The following is a 16,958-nucleotide window of genomic DNA, read 5'->3' as shown; positions in this document are numbered from 1 at the left end:
TGTGGTCTGACATGGCCAGGCACACACTGTCATCATGCAACACCCTAAGCCCATCACCTAGGTCTGTACCAGGGCGCAACCAGTGCAACAAAACACCATCTACATCCACTCCATGATCCTTCAGATGGCCAGTAATCTCAGGCAATGAGATTAAATCACGCTCTATGTATGACAATCCTTCTGATCCACCATGGTAATGCATCTTGTTCCCATCAAAGAAAAACTTTCCCCCATAATGAAATCTAACAGCAAGCATTTCCTGATCATCCATCTATCAAACAAAGGAAGGACCAGATTCAGAACAAAATCCCTGACCCTAATTCCTGTAAGCAAAACGCATGGATCCAAACCAATAAAAACTGTGGAAGGAAGAACTCACCTCACTAGAACCAGATCTTGTACTCCTAGCGTATTCTCATATGGATGAGCTGTGAGCTTGCACAAACCGTGGGGGAACTGAGCAGGGGCGGCGGCGGCAGCGCTTCACCTTGCTAGGGAAGGAGCAGAACGGGAACAAGCAAATGAGGGAGGGGCGTCGCCGTGCCGTGCGGCTATGAAGACGCCGCAGAAGCTGCCGTAGACACCGTCTCGCCCAGCTGGACGGAAACCGGGGCACGAGCGACGGGGGGGGGGCTCGCTGCGTGGTTTCGCTAGTTGGGGGTTGCGCGGTAGCCGGTTTTGGAGATTAGGGTTGTTTTGTGGACTCGGAGAAGAGATGAGGGTTGTAATGTGGACTTTTTCCTTTTTTTTCAATCCACTTCTGGGCTAGGCCCACCCCTCGTTGCCGCGCTGGAAATTGGATGAGCGCCGGTACCGGCCCAGCCAAAATTTGGCCAGTGACAGCGGCCCAGCGTGTTATTTAGATGCTTTGCCAGTTCATTTTTGCAAGCTTGGCCAGCCAATTCGTGGGCAGCCAAATTTTGGCCGTGGCCTGCGTTTGGCAGGGCTGACGACCTGCAGAATCCAAACGTAACCTGTTTGGAGCCTACACATATACAGTACATGTATAGAGACAGATTGAAAAGATGTTGAGCAGAACTCTGGACTGGACACCTCCTTGGGGAAGATCTCAAGATATAGCCTCATATGAAACTGCAATTTGCGGTAGAGGCTTTGAATATTATTAACAGTTTAACGCTGACAACATTTCATTATTTATTATCCAAATGGTAATTACATGGACTCTAAAGCCTGACCACAAACTTCTCTTTTTTTTGTGGGCCCAAACCCGACCACACACTCACAGTAAAGATGAAACCGTGAAACGGAATACAGGGGGATGGGCATGTTCGCATGTCAGGACCACAAGCTGTGTGCGCTTGGCTGTGGCTGGTGGCTGGTGCTGATTTGTTATGAGAGAATAGTACTGTTGACTGGTTCGTAGCTGGTGGCTGGTGCTCATTTAGTATGAGAGAACAGTACTGTTGGCTGGTTGGCTGACAAGCCAAACGAACATAGCGAATATTACCAGACTGAAAAAGCAACCAATCACATGCCTCGTATAAGCTCCGCGGTCACTTATACAACTGTCAATGCATTTCTGTTAAAAAATAGTTCAAAACCCAATCATACACTCATAACAAACATTTTTTTTTAGAATTTATCATCCAACGCTTTCTAAAAAAAGATTTTTCCCTTATTGTAGAGTCAATTTTGGTTGGAAAATTCCACCCTCGCATCAATTAATCATTTTGTTGTGCAGTGGATCTTCTGGGTAGGGCCTCTCATCGGGGAGGCATCGCCACGCTCTACCACGAGTACGTCCTGCGGGCAAGTGCTCTCAAGGCACTGGGCTCTTTCAAGGCTGGATAGGTATATATAGCGACTTCTTGGATCCCGCGATGATCAGTCGTGCCTGGCGTGAAGAGCATGTATTCGGAGACAATGCGCTTGGATAAAGCATCATGATCACCTCCTTAAAAGTTGCACAAGGCAGTCTTTACGCCCTGGCCACCCTCTTGGATCATGTTCTATATGTACCATTACTTCAGACTCTCAAGGTATTCTAGTCTCCTTTCTTTCTTTCTTTCTTTCTTTCTTTCTTTCTTTCTTTCTTTCTTTCTTTCTTTCTTTCATTTTGAAGTCATGTACTGCTATTGAGAAGACTGAAATGAACCATATGGAGCACAGGTCTCACTCTACAAGTCAAGTTCGATGAGCTCTTAGCGGGCCTGTGCCTACTATCTACTAAGTGCTGTAATGCGCTACATGCCTACTCGTACAATGTAACGTCATTTTCTGATAAACTAGTTGATCTGGTGAAATGCCTTGGTATTTTTTCTGAAACACACTGAACTTTGTGCACATAGTGAAGAGAAACAAGGAGATTTTGAATCCCATGTCTTCACTTCCTTTCCTTGCTCCCATACCTAATCCCCCCAACAAAAGGGAGCAATCATACAATCTAAGCCATGCCTCCTTGGGTATGATTACACAAATTAAACTAACACAAGATTCCAAACAACATTCTGCATACAGTAAACTGTATCCATTGTATATCTGCATAACATATTAGCCTTCGACAGTTGCAGAGTTAACCTAAAGATACATCACAGAGTGTGGCATCCTTGTCCTTCTTGTCCAATACATTTAACAAAGAACCAAAGCAGCCAATACCCAGAAAGATTCCTAGTAATATATCTTTGTGCTTCTGAAGAATGGCTGGGTGCTAGTACAACAAGTTCAACAGCACATTCAGACAGACAGATTCTGCTTTGCAATGTCCCCAGACGGTCCCCTCTGGAAAAGATGGAGGAGTAAAGGCGACGGAACGTGGGGCATGGCTGCATGCCACGCCTGTTCAATTGCTCGCAGCGGCAGCGGCGGTGGCGGGCGCTCGCCGAATCGATGGATTCGGCACGGCAGGCGACGGTGCGCGCGCGCGGCCTTGTCCCTGCACAGGCAGCAATCATGTCTGGGGCGTTGGCGCGGCAGGGCATGGCTGAGTGGACGAAGAAGAGGAGGTAAAGATCATGCCCTCTGCTGCGCCCCTGCAGGTGTTGCCTGGGCTTTTCTGGGCCTTGGATGGTTTATCTAGTGCAAATTGGGGCCTGGATGGTAAAAGTAGCTGGAGTGGATGATTCGGGGTGGTGTATTCATATAAGAAATCACCCTACTTGCAGAGATTGATCTGCACAGTTTCCCTGCTAAGTTTGTACGCTGACTGTGTGATTATTTGGTTGCTGTCACATTAGCTCCTGAGGCTTCTGCCTTAGCTCTTTTACTGATCAAGAGTTGCTTCTAAGTTTGCCGTTATCAATCATACACCAAAACAATCAAACAAACACTAGTACATAACTTCGCCAATACCTACAAGATATTCAGCTCAATCTCAATGACTGTAGGCCTAACATTACAAAGGATCCGCTTCCCATTCCCTCTGTGGCAAAGAATGTTTCCATCATTAATAGCCCAAAAGCCAACAGAAAGCTAACGAAAAGTTGCTTAAAAGAGCATGCTTTTAAAAAATAACAAACTAGCAGTGTTTCAGAAACACATGTTGGAGTGACTATGATTGATCCCCCTACTAGTCTAATAAACAAGATTTTTTAGGAAGCTGAATAAGCAGGACTGATTAAGGATGTGTCTGTCTCGCTCTCAGTGTCTCACGCCACCATGGATATCGTCTGCACCTGGAGCTAAAGCTCTCGCAGAACATCATTCCATCTCTTCACACCTCCTCATCATTCTGCTTCCCTTTCGCTTGCCACTACAAGAATTGCAGTAGAAGCAAAGCCTCACACACCGGACCTTTGCTTGCTTACTCCTAGGGCCTCTATATAAGCACTACGAATTCAAGCTCAAGCTCACCTGCACACTTATGTGATCGAGAAAAGCAACCACCAGCTGAAAGTTCAAGGTGCAGCTCAAACCATGGGAAAGATCACGGCAATGGCGGCGGCGGCGATCACTCTTCTGCTCCTACCACTCGGGCAGGCCGAGGAGAGGCCCACGGCGGCGCACCCGCACGGGCTCCCCTTCGAGAGCCCGCTCACGCTCTCGCCGGCCGCGTACGACTTCTTCCACCCCAGTGCGCGCGCCCGGCGGGCGCCCGGCGTCGCGTCAGGGCCAGCGCTCGCACCGCGCGGGCAGCAGCAGCTGAGGGAGTCCGCGGTCAGAGGAACTACGGCGAGCGTGGCGAGGGCTGACCAGGAGGAGGGCGGCGTGGCTCCCGTCAGGACGTTCAGGCACCGCACGGTGGCCGGAGTGTTCATCGGCGCCGTGGCCGCGGCCCTAGTGGCTGTCGGCGTGGCGTACGCCGTGGTGCGGCGCCGGATGGTGGCGGCGCGCCGTGGCGCTGGCGCTGACGCGGGCGCGCCCAAGTCAATCGCGTAGACGCGTAGTGCGCCGATAGCTTCAGGGCCCGTGGGCTTAAGTGTGCGTGCGTGCGTGGGTGTAGGTTTGGTAGATTTGAATGGGCCCAGAGAGTTGGGCCGGGCTGGGTGCTACTGCTTGTGTAAATGTGGGCTGCTGTCACTGCTTGCTGCTGCTGCGGCAAATTCCAATATTTCTTTGGGAAGAATGTTGTTTACATATCTTCCACTTTAAAATTCTAAAATTTGACGGACATGCCCGTTGGGAGATGGTCTGAGGCAGATCCGTTGGCCCACCAATGAACGTGCGAGCATGCTACTACCAGAAGGTTAGCAGGGATAGGTCTGGACAGGTGGGCACGAAACACTCCAGCAAGATGTGCACCCTTGCGTTCACAGACAAGTAGCAATATGAGGTTTAAAACTTGAGAAAGCTATTGTTTTTTTTTTTTGATAAGATGAGAAAGCTCTTGTTTACGGAAGATTAAGAACTTCTCCAGCTCACAACTATACATAAATTATTATATATAATAGTAATCCATGATATTCTGAAGTGTTATTAGAAGATTGTATTAGGCCTTGTGGTTGTGCTTGGTTTGGCCCATGGGCGTCTGGCCGCACCAGCCTTCCTGGCTGTGCTGCGCCGGCCCTAAGGATAGGCTTACATAGCAGTCATGTCTATTAGACAAGGTATTCCCTTGATTGGTACTGTTTCCATAAGTCCAGGGTTACCTTGCCTATATGCAATCCCTTGTGCGCTATCAATATATTTTCAATTCCCGGTCTATCTATCTTTCATATTTTCAATTCCCGGTCTATCTATCTTTCACTTAGCAGTAGCAGCCTACGGGAGCCTATCAGGGTTAAACACCCATATCAGAAGAGGGGGGGGGGGGGGGGGGCGAAAGAAAGGAGCCGAGGGGCGCCGCCGCCGCCGCCGTTTGCGGCCCCGTTCCCTCGCCTCCGGTCTCGCTGCCGGTGGTGACGAGGAGCGGGCTCCGTCTTTTTAACAGATCGTCTATTTTCGTAAGGTCTTAGTCGAGTCCACCTAGGTCTAGGGTTTGCTCGCCGTCGATGTTCAGCAGTGGAGTTAGGTTTTGTCGGAGGAGTGTGGCTCCTCTGCGGCTTGCTTTTCCTGGCGATGCCGGCGATGCGGAAGCGACGGCGGCACAGCAGAATAATTTCTCCCAACCTCTTCCGTTCTCCGATGGCGATCTACTCCGACGTCAACGGAGAGGCTGGGGAGACCTGTCCAGGAGTCGAGGGCCGGCGCATCATCGTCTTCTTCAGGTGATGATGTTGTTGACACTGTTAATCTCGAGGAAGATGATCTTTGGTGAAAATCTGAGCTTTGCTCGGGTTGCCGGCGGTGGAATCAAAAGATGCGTCGTGAGTACGAGAGTTGGCCGATGCGCCTGGGAGACAGTGTACTCAGCTGATTCGTCTAGAAGCAAGCCCTCCTTTGCAGCATCCACCTTGTGGAGATTGGCTCTGGTGTCCGACGACGATTGGAAAGCGGCTTCGGCGGCGGTGACGAACAGATCTCTGAAGGCTTCGAGGAAGATGAACAGGAGCTTTGGTCTTCTTTGTAATTTTCCTTTTCGTTGGGATCCTTTTTGTGAAAGGGCCGGTGTAATGCGCTAAGATCAATACATTTTCCTTCTAAAAAAAAGTAGCAGCCTACGGGAAAAGTCAGAGACGGAAAAACAGAAATGATCGTGATAAGGGAAAAACAGGTGATTGATCATTACATGATATGGATAAATGGATAATGTCCATTTGAATGTTGCAAAGTCAGCAAAGCAGTGTACAAACTTTTTGTTATTCAACATATATATGTATAACATTTAGAGGAACCAGGCTTTCCCCAGGGTTAGAGCATTGACCATGAGGTAACATCCGGATCCTTGTTCAGGGAACAATGTACGGCAGAATCAACCATATTCAAAATAAATAGGTCACTGGGGAAGCTTTCAAAACAAAAACATGTTCAACTCCGGGTGCAGAGAAATGTCAAGTACATCAGTTATGTTTCAGCACAACAATGGCTTGAAAGTCTTGCACTGCCCTGTGCGCTTCCTCACTTTCCATGTTCAAAATGGTGCTTCAATCACCATCCACGAGAGCTAAGGTATACAACAAGTCGCCCGAGAGTCTCATCCACCGCCTTGTTCCATACATGAGCCAACTCAGTCAAGCTTCTACTGGTGATTTCACCAGGCTGTGTAACAGAATGACTGAGGCAGTCAGAATAGCTTCATCACGACACAAAAACGGACACAGATAACAGGAAAGATTCAGTAAAAGTTTGGACAAAACAATTTTCATTTGTTGCTATGAAAGGGGACAATATTTCTTACTGTTCAAAATATGGTGATCCACATGTCCTCACGAAAAACATTACACATCCATGATAATACTGTCCAGCTTTATATTCTGATGCTGTTTCTAGCTATCACTTCCACTTGAAAGACAGTTCAAACACACATTTCACAATTCCAAAATATTATTTAACCTCGGGAACATGCTCAATGTCAGAGGTGCAATATTTGTATCTTGATATGTATGAAAACTGAGGGGATAGCAGTTCCATTTCTTCAAAAAGGCACCATACGTTGAATTTGAATAGATCGCAATGGTTCCTCGTCCAAAGAATATACATAATACATGGGATAACCATTTAACACTTGGATGTGTTTTGACCTTTGACCTCTTGTACGAGATCATGCGCAGTGTTCACACAGTAGTTTCAGACTCCATAACTCTTTTGAGGTTTTGCTTTTGTATATTGTAATGTCAATGGTTTCGGAACATGTTTAATCCCTCAAGCACCAAGGTTTCGGTAACAGAATTTGACATTTTCTAACTTGGAGGTTTCTCATAATTTTTTTAATGCCATTAATACCACACTATGCTACAGTCTCTATTAGTGAAGCAGCAACAGGAACATCGATCCAGACAACACGAATTTGATGAAAAATACAACAAAACTAAGGAGGGAATAAAAGCTTCCTCAATTCCTGAGCTTGGCCTATGTTCTTTTCCATCCCGATTTGTAAAGTCGCCATAAGCATATTTGAACTTCAATATCTCTTATAATATAATGTCAATCATTACAAAACCAATAGCATAGTAATAGTACTACGAAATGCAAATCTAGTGGTATAACTTTTTAGCACTAAACTTACAAATAATTCGATCAACTATTGGTCAAAACTTAGGAAATTTGACTTTTTTTTAACAAAAATATACTGTATAGAAATGAATGGAGGTATCAATTATTATCTATTCAACTTGCAATGTTCACCCTTCTACTGTGGTGAGGAATGAACTACCTTGAATATCGAATCGTAATGGTTGCAGTTGCAGCAACCCATTCGCTTAGTGCATTACTGAAGGAATTGCACTACCGTCATAGAAAGACAGAGGATTCTTCAAACTAAACATCTGTTTTAATTGGAACCTGCGCGATAATAACCTGCCTATTGCCAATTTGCCATGCTAATGGCGGTAAAAGGTCACAACATAAACAAAAGATCACGAATTTCCGATGGTCGCTAGAACTCTGTCATGCGATGAACGGAAAACTAAGCCATGAACCGCAACAATAGTTCAAAAGCAGACATTTGCTAGGCTCGGGGGGAAGCAACCAGATGCCTACCTGGTAGGAGTAAGGCGACCCGTCGGCTTCGGCGAGGGAGCGGTAGATGGCGCGGCGCTGGTGGAGGACGAAGCCGCCCATGGAGACGGAGCCCAGGGCGAACCCGAGGAGGCGCTCCTGCGCGTAGATCCAGACCCAACCAACAAAAAAAAAAAAGAACCGAATCAGCCACACCAATCAAACGGGATCCTGTCGATTTCTCGGTGCTTAAAGGGGTTTATGCTGGGTTACCTGCGCGAGGATGCTGATCATGGCGGTGACGGTGGCGCGCCGCCGGCGAGACGCGAGATTGGGCGTGCAGGCTTCTTTTCCCCTTCCTTCCGGCTACGGTGCGTTGGGCGGCGAGCCGGTGGTGTGGTTGGTAGGCTCCGAGAATGCGACGCTCATGGGCCGTTGTGGTGTTGTTTCTTAGTGGGTCGTGCTGAAGTGGAATGGAGCTCTGCTAGAGATGGCCCAGCTCATCGGGCTAATTTCTTCCTTCCCTAATCCCTAACATATTCTATTTATGAAAAAAATCTAATTTACCTCCCTCAATTATCGTACAAATCTGATTTTTCTCTCTCAAGTGCAAAACCAGGTATCGAGTCCCCAAACTATAAAAATTGTTTGTTTTATCTCTCTCGGCGGTTTTACAAGTACTTTTTACATTTTCTTCATATATTTTTTCTCCTCTCTTTTTTCACTCAATTCAGATAGAAAATGTGGATAAAAAATTATAAAAATTGACACAGTGGTAGAAAAGAGTATAGACAATATAATTTTGTAAATTTTGAATTAGCATCAAGATGAACTCCATCTTTATAAGTTGAAACTCAAACAAACTTGAAAATTGAAATTTTGAAGAAAAAAATAATTCAAACTTCATTGAATTAGCGTCAAGATGAACTCCATCTTTGACAAAATTTGAACTATTTGATACACATTAGAGGTGCATCATTAGGGATGTCGGTACCCTACAACTGGGGTACCTACTCCTACTGTGCCAAGACTCGCGTATTTATCCGTAACTACGCCCTAAGGAGCTGAGCAGCCGGACTCCTGGGTTCCGACTCCATCTCACCGGACCAACGGTCCCGGACCCGCTTCCCGCTCAGGGACGGGTCCGGTGTCACCACGTGTCCCAGAGGTGGAAATGCTCAGCACCTGTGGCCGCGGACCCGAACTCCCGCAGGTGGGTCCGGGACCTCCACGTGCCATCCGGACTCCCGCAGGTGGGTCCGGGACCTCCACGTGCCTATCCAGACCCCCCGTGAGCTCTCGGCTCAGCTAGCTGCTCGGGAGGGGTCCGGAGCCGCCACGTGTCACGCAGACGCGGGCGCGGGCGCAAGCCTTCCGTTGGAAGCTCCCTCACCCACCCGCATTAAGTGCGAGTGGTTGAGGCAGGCTCTGCTGCCGCTGGGCACGGGGCAGCTTTTGTCAGTCCACACTGTAGATCGCCAGTTACCGAGGCGGCTCGTCAGTTACCAAGGCAAGCACTAAAGACGCAGCGCCGCGCCCATGGGCGACGAGTCATGATGACCAGCTACTGACTGGAGCAACAGTGCACGCTGCTACAGTGGACTGAGTCAATAGTTCGGCGCTTCATCATGACCTCGACGCGCGGCTGCAGAGGCTAGACTCTACTCTGACAGGACAGCTCAAGACCATCCCTGGTCAGAAGCTACGCACGGAAGCCGACGACAAGATCTCCGGATCTGAGGCATTGAAGACCAAAATGTAGTTTATAATACATCGCCGGGTCCACATGTCGGGGCCCCGCTCAGTGTACGTGCTCCCCTTGGACATATAAAAGGGAGAGCACGCCCGCTAGAACACAGGATCTCCAGACAGACTCAAGCTCTCGCACCTTCTCACTCTCGTGGGAAGGCAATACAACACACAGTGGACGTAGGGTATTACGCTCCGGCGGCCCGAACCACTCTAAATCCTGCTGTGTTTCTCGAGTTCTTGAGTGAGATCGATCTAAGACTAGCTACCCCCTGAGTACACACCCTCTGGGCTAGGGCGGGTGCCTTCCGCCACCCGGCCGTGGTTTGTAGCACCACGACAAGGGAATTTTGGGAGAATAGGTTTTATAGCAAAAATTTGAGTTTCTTAAGCAGGATCAAATTTGTTGATTATACATATGCAAATTCTTAAGTATATTTTACATAATGTAAAAATAAATAGGAAAGTATAAAATTTGGCTCAAATTTCCCTTCAAAATAAACTTTTCTATAGAACCTGTACTCATAAAAATTCCCTAGTGATATACCTCTAATACGTGTCACACAATTCAAATTTTATCAAAGATGGAGCTCATCTTCATGCTTTAAAAATTTAATAAACTTCAAATTCTTTCTTTCTTTAAAATTAAGTTTTAACTTTTTTAGGTTTAAACTTGCGAAATTGGGTTCTTTGTACTCTCCTCTAACACTATGCTAATTTTCATAATTTTTTAATCACACTTGCTGCCCTCATTTGAGTGGAAAAAGAGATGAGGAAGAAAATTTTATGAAAAAAAATGTAAAACCAGCAAGTAAGGTAAAACAAACGGTTTTGATAGTTGCAAGAGGCTCGATTTTGCAGTTGTGGAAGGGAAATTAGACTTTGCGATAGTTGAGGGAGGCAAAGTAGACTTTTTCCTTATATCTATGGAGCACTGGTAGAGATAACCCAGCTCACCAGCTAGACAGGTTTCGTAGTGTTTTTGTCTCACACCAAATCAGCATTAGCCACCAGCCACCAGTAATTTTCTTTCACAATAAATAACACCAGCCACCAGCTATCCCTAGCCGAACAGAGGCAGTAGTGCCTTTAAGTGTTGCCATGTGTAACTGTATTGATGTGAATCAAGGCTTGCTAAGAGGATTGCTACAAATCTGAATTTAGAAGGGAAATGCAAATTTTCTAGACATGTTAAATTACCATCACTAAGAATCGTAACTACTTCAATAGCGCTAATCCAATTCAACTCAGCGCTTAAACGATATCAGAAATAGCCATTAGGCAATGCATATCACTTCAAAGCCTTACCCACGGCTAGTGATGAAACTCCATGGACTCAAATGGCCTTCACAAGCATTGTAGCCTTCAAAACCCGCTCTATTCGATTAGCTGTAGCTGGTATGCTGATTAGTTGTAAGTAAAAAATACTACTAGCTGACGATTGATACTGATGTGATACGAGAGAAAAACACTATTAGCTGACTGTCCAGCTAACAGATCAATATATCAACACAATGCTGGGCACGGGGCGACGGGGCATCGGTCTAGCAGGGATGAGGGTGACCGAAGGGAGGGGAAGGGTGCTGGCGTTTAGACTTGGTCTTGGGCTGCTTTGGTACCTTTGTATCCGATGCTTGGCCCAGACCCTTGATCTTTTTTCTAATGTATATAATATCATGTTAAGCATCATCTAAGCATCACCTAGAAAACATCTAGTCACGCCTAGGCTCTAGGCGGAGGGTCACCGCCTAGAGAGCACCTAGTGCTATTGGTAACCTTGATCAGAACAGACCATGAGGCTGAAGAAACTTAGCGCTGCTTGCAGCATGATTAGCCGGGTTGCATCCACGACCACAATGCGGCTGACTATCTGGCATCAACACTCCCCCACGAACACTGAGCATCAGGAACTGGTTATTTACATTGGAGCATGACCCCGATCGTGATCAACAAGCTTTGAATCTGAGCTCGACTTTGACGAGCAGCAATCGTGTGAGATTAAGTTAATCACGAGGTGAATCCAAAAGCCAGCACGAGCTTAGATGTTTCTACGCTATTTACAAACCTCAGAATTATACGACTGCAGGATGGTACCCAGTAGGCGGTATGTTCTCCATCCTTGGCATGTTGCTCACATTCCTCCTCGAGCCCCATTCCTGACAGCACTCCAGAGCTAGGCGAAGGGCGGTGCCCAAGCCGAGAACGATAAGCACACCTGCAAACATCAGGTAGGTGAGGCAACTCGATGAAAACATCCAGCACGCAGAGCCTTCTTCAAGTCAACCAACGAACAAGTAGCGGCAATACAATTGAAGCACAACAAACATATCCAATGCCAATAAACCTAATGTATAGATCTCTTGGAGAACTTACAATCATTGATGACACATGGTCTATCAAAATTTGCAACTGTCAATTTGAGCTGATGCTACATATATAACCTCTATCACATTCATTATTCAGAAAAAAAAAGATTGTTTCAAGCCCATAATTGCTCCACGGTATTCACAAGTTTTGAATCACTTGTCTTCCCCTGAAAATCCCTAGCTTTCTAGTAAGATCCTAATGCTAAAGCTTTAGACTTGAAGATTTGGAAAATCATAAAAATTTACATTTAATAATCTGCTTATTTAATCAAACCATGTTAGAAAACAGTTTCAACAATAACAACACACACGACTCAATTTCACCCTGTGGCTTGCAATTTTGCTTTTAATGAAACAATCATAGTTCCAAGCTCCTAATATTTGCAAATCCAGTGATGGTAGGTTGACATTTTGCTCATTGCCAACAAAGAACAAACTGTTAAGGTTAAGTCCCTCCCCCTCCCTCGTTTGATGGAAGCTAAATAGTAACAAAACCATAAGGTCATTGGACTACAATAGAGCAAAGATGTTCCATACCAATTATTATGTTGACAGGAAGTGCGGAGACACCAAGGGAAACAGATATCAGCACGTCCAATAAGAGACCACCAATCAGAATTGCAAACGCGACCCAAAGTGGGCTAAACCATCCCTACACACATACAAAAAGAAAGAAAATAAAATATGAAGCAGAACGAAGTGCACAGATTTAAAGAAAAAATGAAAGCTTGCACATGGTTACATAATTACTAATTCATTATTGCATATAGAGAGTCAAATTTGTGTGTTAATTTCTTATTTATCGTATCCAGTCATAAAAATACCCTTTCACGTCCTCCTCGTCCCCTTCCATAAGTCGAATCAACCCTCCAAACCCAATAACTTGTCTGCTGAATGAAAACAAGTAAATTTCACAACTAGAAAGAGGAATTCGACTTGTACAGTTGTATTTTTTTGTACTTTTATCAATACCGTGACTCCACAAATTTCAGGATCACCTTAAATTATGCAATTGAGGAATAGAGGTCTTCTAGAACAGAGTCAAATGATGTTGCCATAATTAATGAGGTGCTCCTAAAACTACAAGCACATATGAACACACAATAGGTATTTTAACTTGCTAAACATAAACATAGAGTTTCTTAGTCAGAACATAATGATCGCATGAACTAGGAAGCATCCATCCTCAAAATAGTCCAATACATATTAAATTATGTAAAGTGCAAAATATTAAACATACACTTGCTTGCGTTTCTGGAGGGGGGATATTGACAGCCAATTGCCTGCATAGTAAGGAAAATCAGCTCGGCAAAGTAATTCAAAGCAACAGCCAAGAACCACCTATGCAGAAGACTTACTGGCATATCTCACATTTGTTTGATCCTCTAGTACGAAACCAAACATTAATGCATGTGCGATGTGCTTTAGCAAGATCTCCACGACATCTGCATCCAAGATCTACCAGAGGTTCTTCTGTCTTCTGCTGACAAACTCTGCAGAAGTGAAAAAATTATTAATCCTCCAGGGAAAAACACCTGGTCCCCAAGTAATGGGCTTGTTAGTGTATTGTATCATTCCTCTCAAACAAGTGACAAAAAGCGCAAACTCCCTTAGCAGTTAGCACTACTAACCAATACTGATTTCAGGTGGTTATAATGGGAACAAAATAACCAAAACACAATGTTCCTGTGAATAATTCAAAATGTCAAAATAAAGATTCAGGTGGTTATAATGGGAACAAAATAACCAAAACACAATGTTCCTGTGAATAATTCAAAATGTCAAAATAAAGAGGCAGGATGATTCCGCAGGAACAACAATAGATGCCAAAGCAAAGGTGCAGGCTATGCTTACAGCATATTTGGACACAAAATCTTTAGCCAGATGTTGATTATCACTTTACAGCATGCTTCCTCATATTATTTCACCTGCAGCATCCAAGCTGCCAGTTAACCTTTAGTAGCCTAGAACTAAATACTCCATAGATATATTGACATGGTGTCCTAATCTACAATAGTACTGTACATGATCTTACAACCTGCAAGCTTGAGCACAAATTTAATGTAGGCTCAAACCTTTATTCCCAATATCCTTTGCATCTACAATTAAGGTCAACCAGCTGCATTGGGAAGCAAAACTTACCTTCCCTACAATAAAGCTCAAATACCTACAAGACCATGAGATAACATAGCTGCCATCAATTCTCTGTATTCTCTTTTGCACTCCACAAGACCACAACAGCCTAACTACACTGTTGTATGAGCTTCATTAGAATTACCCTTTAGCACTTCAACTAAATTAGCACATATAAACTGCACAGGGAAGGTCGGTCAATACTAACTAAGAGACGGGTAAAATGGCAATTAACATTTTTAAAGACTTATTGCTAGTTCGTGATCAAGTGATGAACAACATCTATCTACACAGCAGCCAAAAATCCATTGGTGTTCTCAGAGTCAGAAAAGCAAGCTAGGGTAATCAATCACAAGTCATATTGATGTGCTAGGGGCTGGGGCAACTCCAAGAAATGAATCACTACATCACAAAAGAAGAAGTTCATTCATACACCTACAATCACTTCTCTGCACGAGCAAGCAGCGCAAAGGGCAGGGATCACCAAACGCCATCACATGTTCAGTTGAACGCGCAGCTGCTAAACCTAACGAGTTCAGTATACAAAATTGGAAATACTTCCGGGGAAAACAGACTCCCGTCCCCTTCCCGATTAGCAATTCAATAAAATGATGCGAGCTTGGGCACAGCTGAACACACAACGACGGGCTACCTGCATTGCTCGTAGTCGTCGAAGCTGTCGGACCTCGCCAGCTCGGCCTCCTTCGCGGCCACCGCAGCGGTCACCGACACGGAGGCGGCCGTGGCCTTGCCGCCACCGGCCTGCGGGGAGGACGCTGGGGAGACGCCCTTTGCATCGGGCGCATGAAGCTCGTCCCCTGGCCGCGAGATCACGATGGTAACCGCCGGCATCGGCGCCTCCGTCTGCAGCGCCACCACCTCCTGCTGCGGCGCCGGCGCCAGCGCCTCCATCTGCAACGCCACCACCTCCTGCTGCGGCGCCGGCCCCGGCGTCTCCATCTGCAACGCCACCGCCTCCTGCTGCGGCGCCGGCGCCTCCATCTGCAACGCCGCCATCTCCTGCTGCGGTGCCGGCTCCGGAGCCTGCAGCACGGGCGGCTCACGGTTCAGCTCCGGGCCGGGCGTCGGGTCGAGGGCCGGGCCGGGCGCCGATCCGTCCGCGCCGCTCGACATGGGCGGGCCGCCGGCTCCCACCTCCTCCTCCTGTGCGGCTCGGCTCTCCGTCGAACACCTCGCGTGCCGTGCGAAGAGGGGAGGCGGCGTCCCTTTCGGGTATTGGAAGGCGGGACACGGAGCAGGGAGCACCTACTCCTGCGGCTACTGGCTGCTCGGTCTCGCGACGGCGAGGGGAGGTCAGGCAGTGGGGACCTACGCCGACGGGGAGCTCAGCTCAGATGGGGACGGATGGGATGGGGAGCTGCCGGTGTGGGTTGGGGATAAGGACGAGGGCTTTGCGGGGGAAGTGGGTATGACTGACCGGTGGGGCTTTCATATCGTGGGACCCGGATGTCAATGGCGGTCCGTGGTGAACGTATGAGTAAGGGAAGTAGCGCCCGGTTTCGGATCTGGAGAGACGAGTGTGCCACTGAAAGTGCAGTACGAATGAGTTTTTGCCAGTTCTCCGTTTGGATCGAAATGAAATCATGTTGCCAAAATTACAGGGTGTTGTAGTTAGTGAAAAATTTTTGTTCAAAGATCACATCGATTGTTTAACCAGATGTTGGGAGAGTTTTTCGAGCACTAATTTCAAAACTTGCTTGAAAACCGCGAAATGAATCTTTTGAGACCTTTGACTGCATCATTAGTACAAGTGGGTTACTGTAGCACTTATGGCTAATCACGCACTAATTAGGCTTAAAAAATTGTCTCATTGTGTACATCCAAACTGTGCAATTAATTTTATTGTTTGACTATATTTAATATTTCATACATGTGTTCAAAAGAGAGAAAAAATTTTGACCAAAAAATTTTGGGAACTAAACGGCCCCATAGAAGAGTTCAGAATGTTGCTTCTTCACTTTTGTCAATTAGGATCTCGTCGTAGCTACGAGGTGTTAGGGTTGAACGAGCTGGGCGCTGGCATAATCAGCCAGGTACAGTGACTGATAATAACCTTAATAAAATGGCTATTTAATTAATTGAACTAAACATGTGTTTAGACGAACACGGCCGGCCGGCTAGAATAAATGACCATTTGTGTTACAGAATGATACGTATAATGCTTTATGATTTTAGATTTAGAAGGTACTAGTAGTAAATTTTCGATTTGCATAATAAAAGAAGGGTCCTTCATTCCCTTCAACTAGGAGAAAAGTATCTTGATGCAAAATTCTTGTTGCTCTAGCCCACCTTTTATAATTTTTTAAATACAACTTTTAGTCAACTTATTCTTTCCAAAATTACCCTCCCTTAATTGCATAATTAAGTAACTCCATTTTAGTGCATATATACACCTCCTTAAGTAACTCCATCGCTGCTTGTTATTGCCGGGAAGGAACAAGAAAGGGCCTGAGATAAATGCTCCAAAACTGTCGCTGCATGACTGGTTCTTTCGAAAGAAAAAAAAATTGAGTGGTCGTGGGGCGGTCCACATATGATGTACTTCTCTCTGGAACCATGCGGTATAGGCTAGTGTGTGCTTCACTTTTCAATCATGGGCGAGGCACCGAGAAGAAAAAGGTTAGTCCATGATCCATCACGGACGCATGATCCATCCATTTATTCCTTCATGGTGCTAGCATTAGTTCAGCCTTTGTTTTCGACAAAATGGAGATGAGGATTAAAAAGAAGGCGTGTTGTTAATACGATCCAACACCC

General features: G+C 46.0%; 2 protein-coding genes across 8 annotated transcripts; both read right to left on the bottom strand.

Moving 5' to 3' along the window:
- Nucleotides 1–6,053: 6,053 nt before the first annotated feature.
- On the bottom strand, nt 6,054–8,821 carry LOC120688093. The gene is made up of 3 exons (XM_039970257.1): nt 8,206–8,821; nt 7,975–8,091; nt 6,054–6,534 (listed from the first exon to the last, which is right to left on the bottom strand). Exons 1-3 carry the CDS (start codon nt 8,224–8,226, stop codon nt 6,424–6,426), a joined length of 249 nt encoding a protein of 82 aa, XP_039826191.1. The 5' UTR covers nt 8,227–8,821; the 3' UTR covers nt 6,054–6,423.
- A 2,731-nt stretch (nt 8,822–11,552) lies between these two features.
- LOC120688092 (E3 ubiquitin-protein ligase MARCHF11-like) lies at nt 11,553–15,577 on the bottom strand. Of its 7 annotated transcripts, none has more exons than XM_039970254.1 (7): nt 15,177–15,565; nt 14,833–15,134; nt 13,406–13,540; nt 13,288–13,330; nt 12,872–12,937; nt 12,585–12,699; nt 11,553–11,896 (listed from the first exon to the last, which is right to left on the bottom strand). In XM_039970254.1, the coding sequence occupies exons 1-7, from the start codon at nt 15,312–15,314 to the stop codon at nt 11,754–11,756; spliced, it is 942 nt and encodes a 313-aa protein (XP_039826188.1). In that variant the 5' UTR covers nt 15,315–15,565; the 3' UTR covers nt 11,553–11,753. The 7 variants fall into 7 exon arrangements, 5 of the variants coding, with proteins under 5 accessions (XP_039826188.1, XP_039826189.1, XP_039826186.1 ...); XM_039970255.1 differs by having other exon boundaries at nt 14,833–15,140; nt 15,183–15,565; XR_005680971.1 differs by having other exon boundaries at nt 13,419–13,540; nt 14,833–15,577.
- Between the last annotated feature and the right edge of the window lie 1,381 nt (nt 15,578–16,958).

The sequence above is a fragment of the Panicum virgatum genome, chromosome 9N (genome assembly GCF_016808335.1).
Source record: "Panicum virgatum strain AP13 chromosome 9N, P.virgatum_v5, whole genome shotgun sequence".
NCBI classification, from domain to species: Eukaryota; Viridiplantae; Streptophyta; class Magnoliopsida; order Poales; family Poaceae; genus Panicum; species Panicum virgatum.
The sequence above is the reverse complement of the archived record's forward strand: the minus strand, read 5'-3'. Positions and strand labels throughout refer to the sequence as shown.

Excerpts from the sequence above, each read along its gene's own strand:
- LOC120688093 (XM_039970257.1), bottom strand. The coding sequence starts at position 8,226 with ATGATCAGCATCCTCGCGCAG. Across the intron at positions 8,092-8,205 it reads TGATCAGCATCCTCGCGCAG|GAGCGCCTCCTCGGGTTCGC; the intron begins GTAACCCAGCAT and ends ATCTACGCGCAG. Across the intron at positions 6,535-7,974 it reads GGTCGCCTTACTCCTACCAG|CCTGGTGAAATCACCAGTAG; the intron begins GTAGGCATCTGG and ends TCTGTTACACAG.
- LOC120688092 (XM_039970252.1), bottom strand. The coding sequence starts at position 15,314 with ATGTCGAGCGGCGCGGACGGATCGGCGCCCGGCCCGGCCCTCGACCCG. Across the intron at positions 13,331-13,405 it reads AACAAATGTGAGATATGCCA|GCAATTGGCTGTCAATATCC; the intron begins GTAAGTCTTCTG and ends CTTACTATGCAG. Across the intron at positions 12,938-13,287 it reads CTCCAGAAACGCAAGCAAGT|CAGACAAGTTATTGGGTTTG; the intron begins GTATGTTTAATA and ends GTTTTCATTCAG.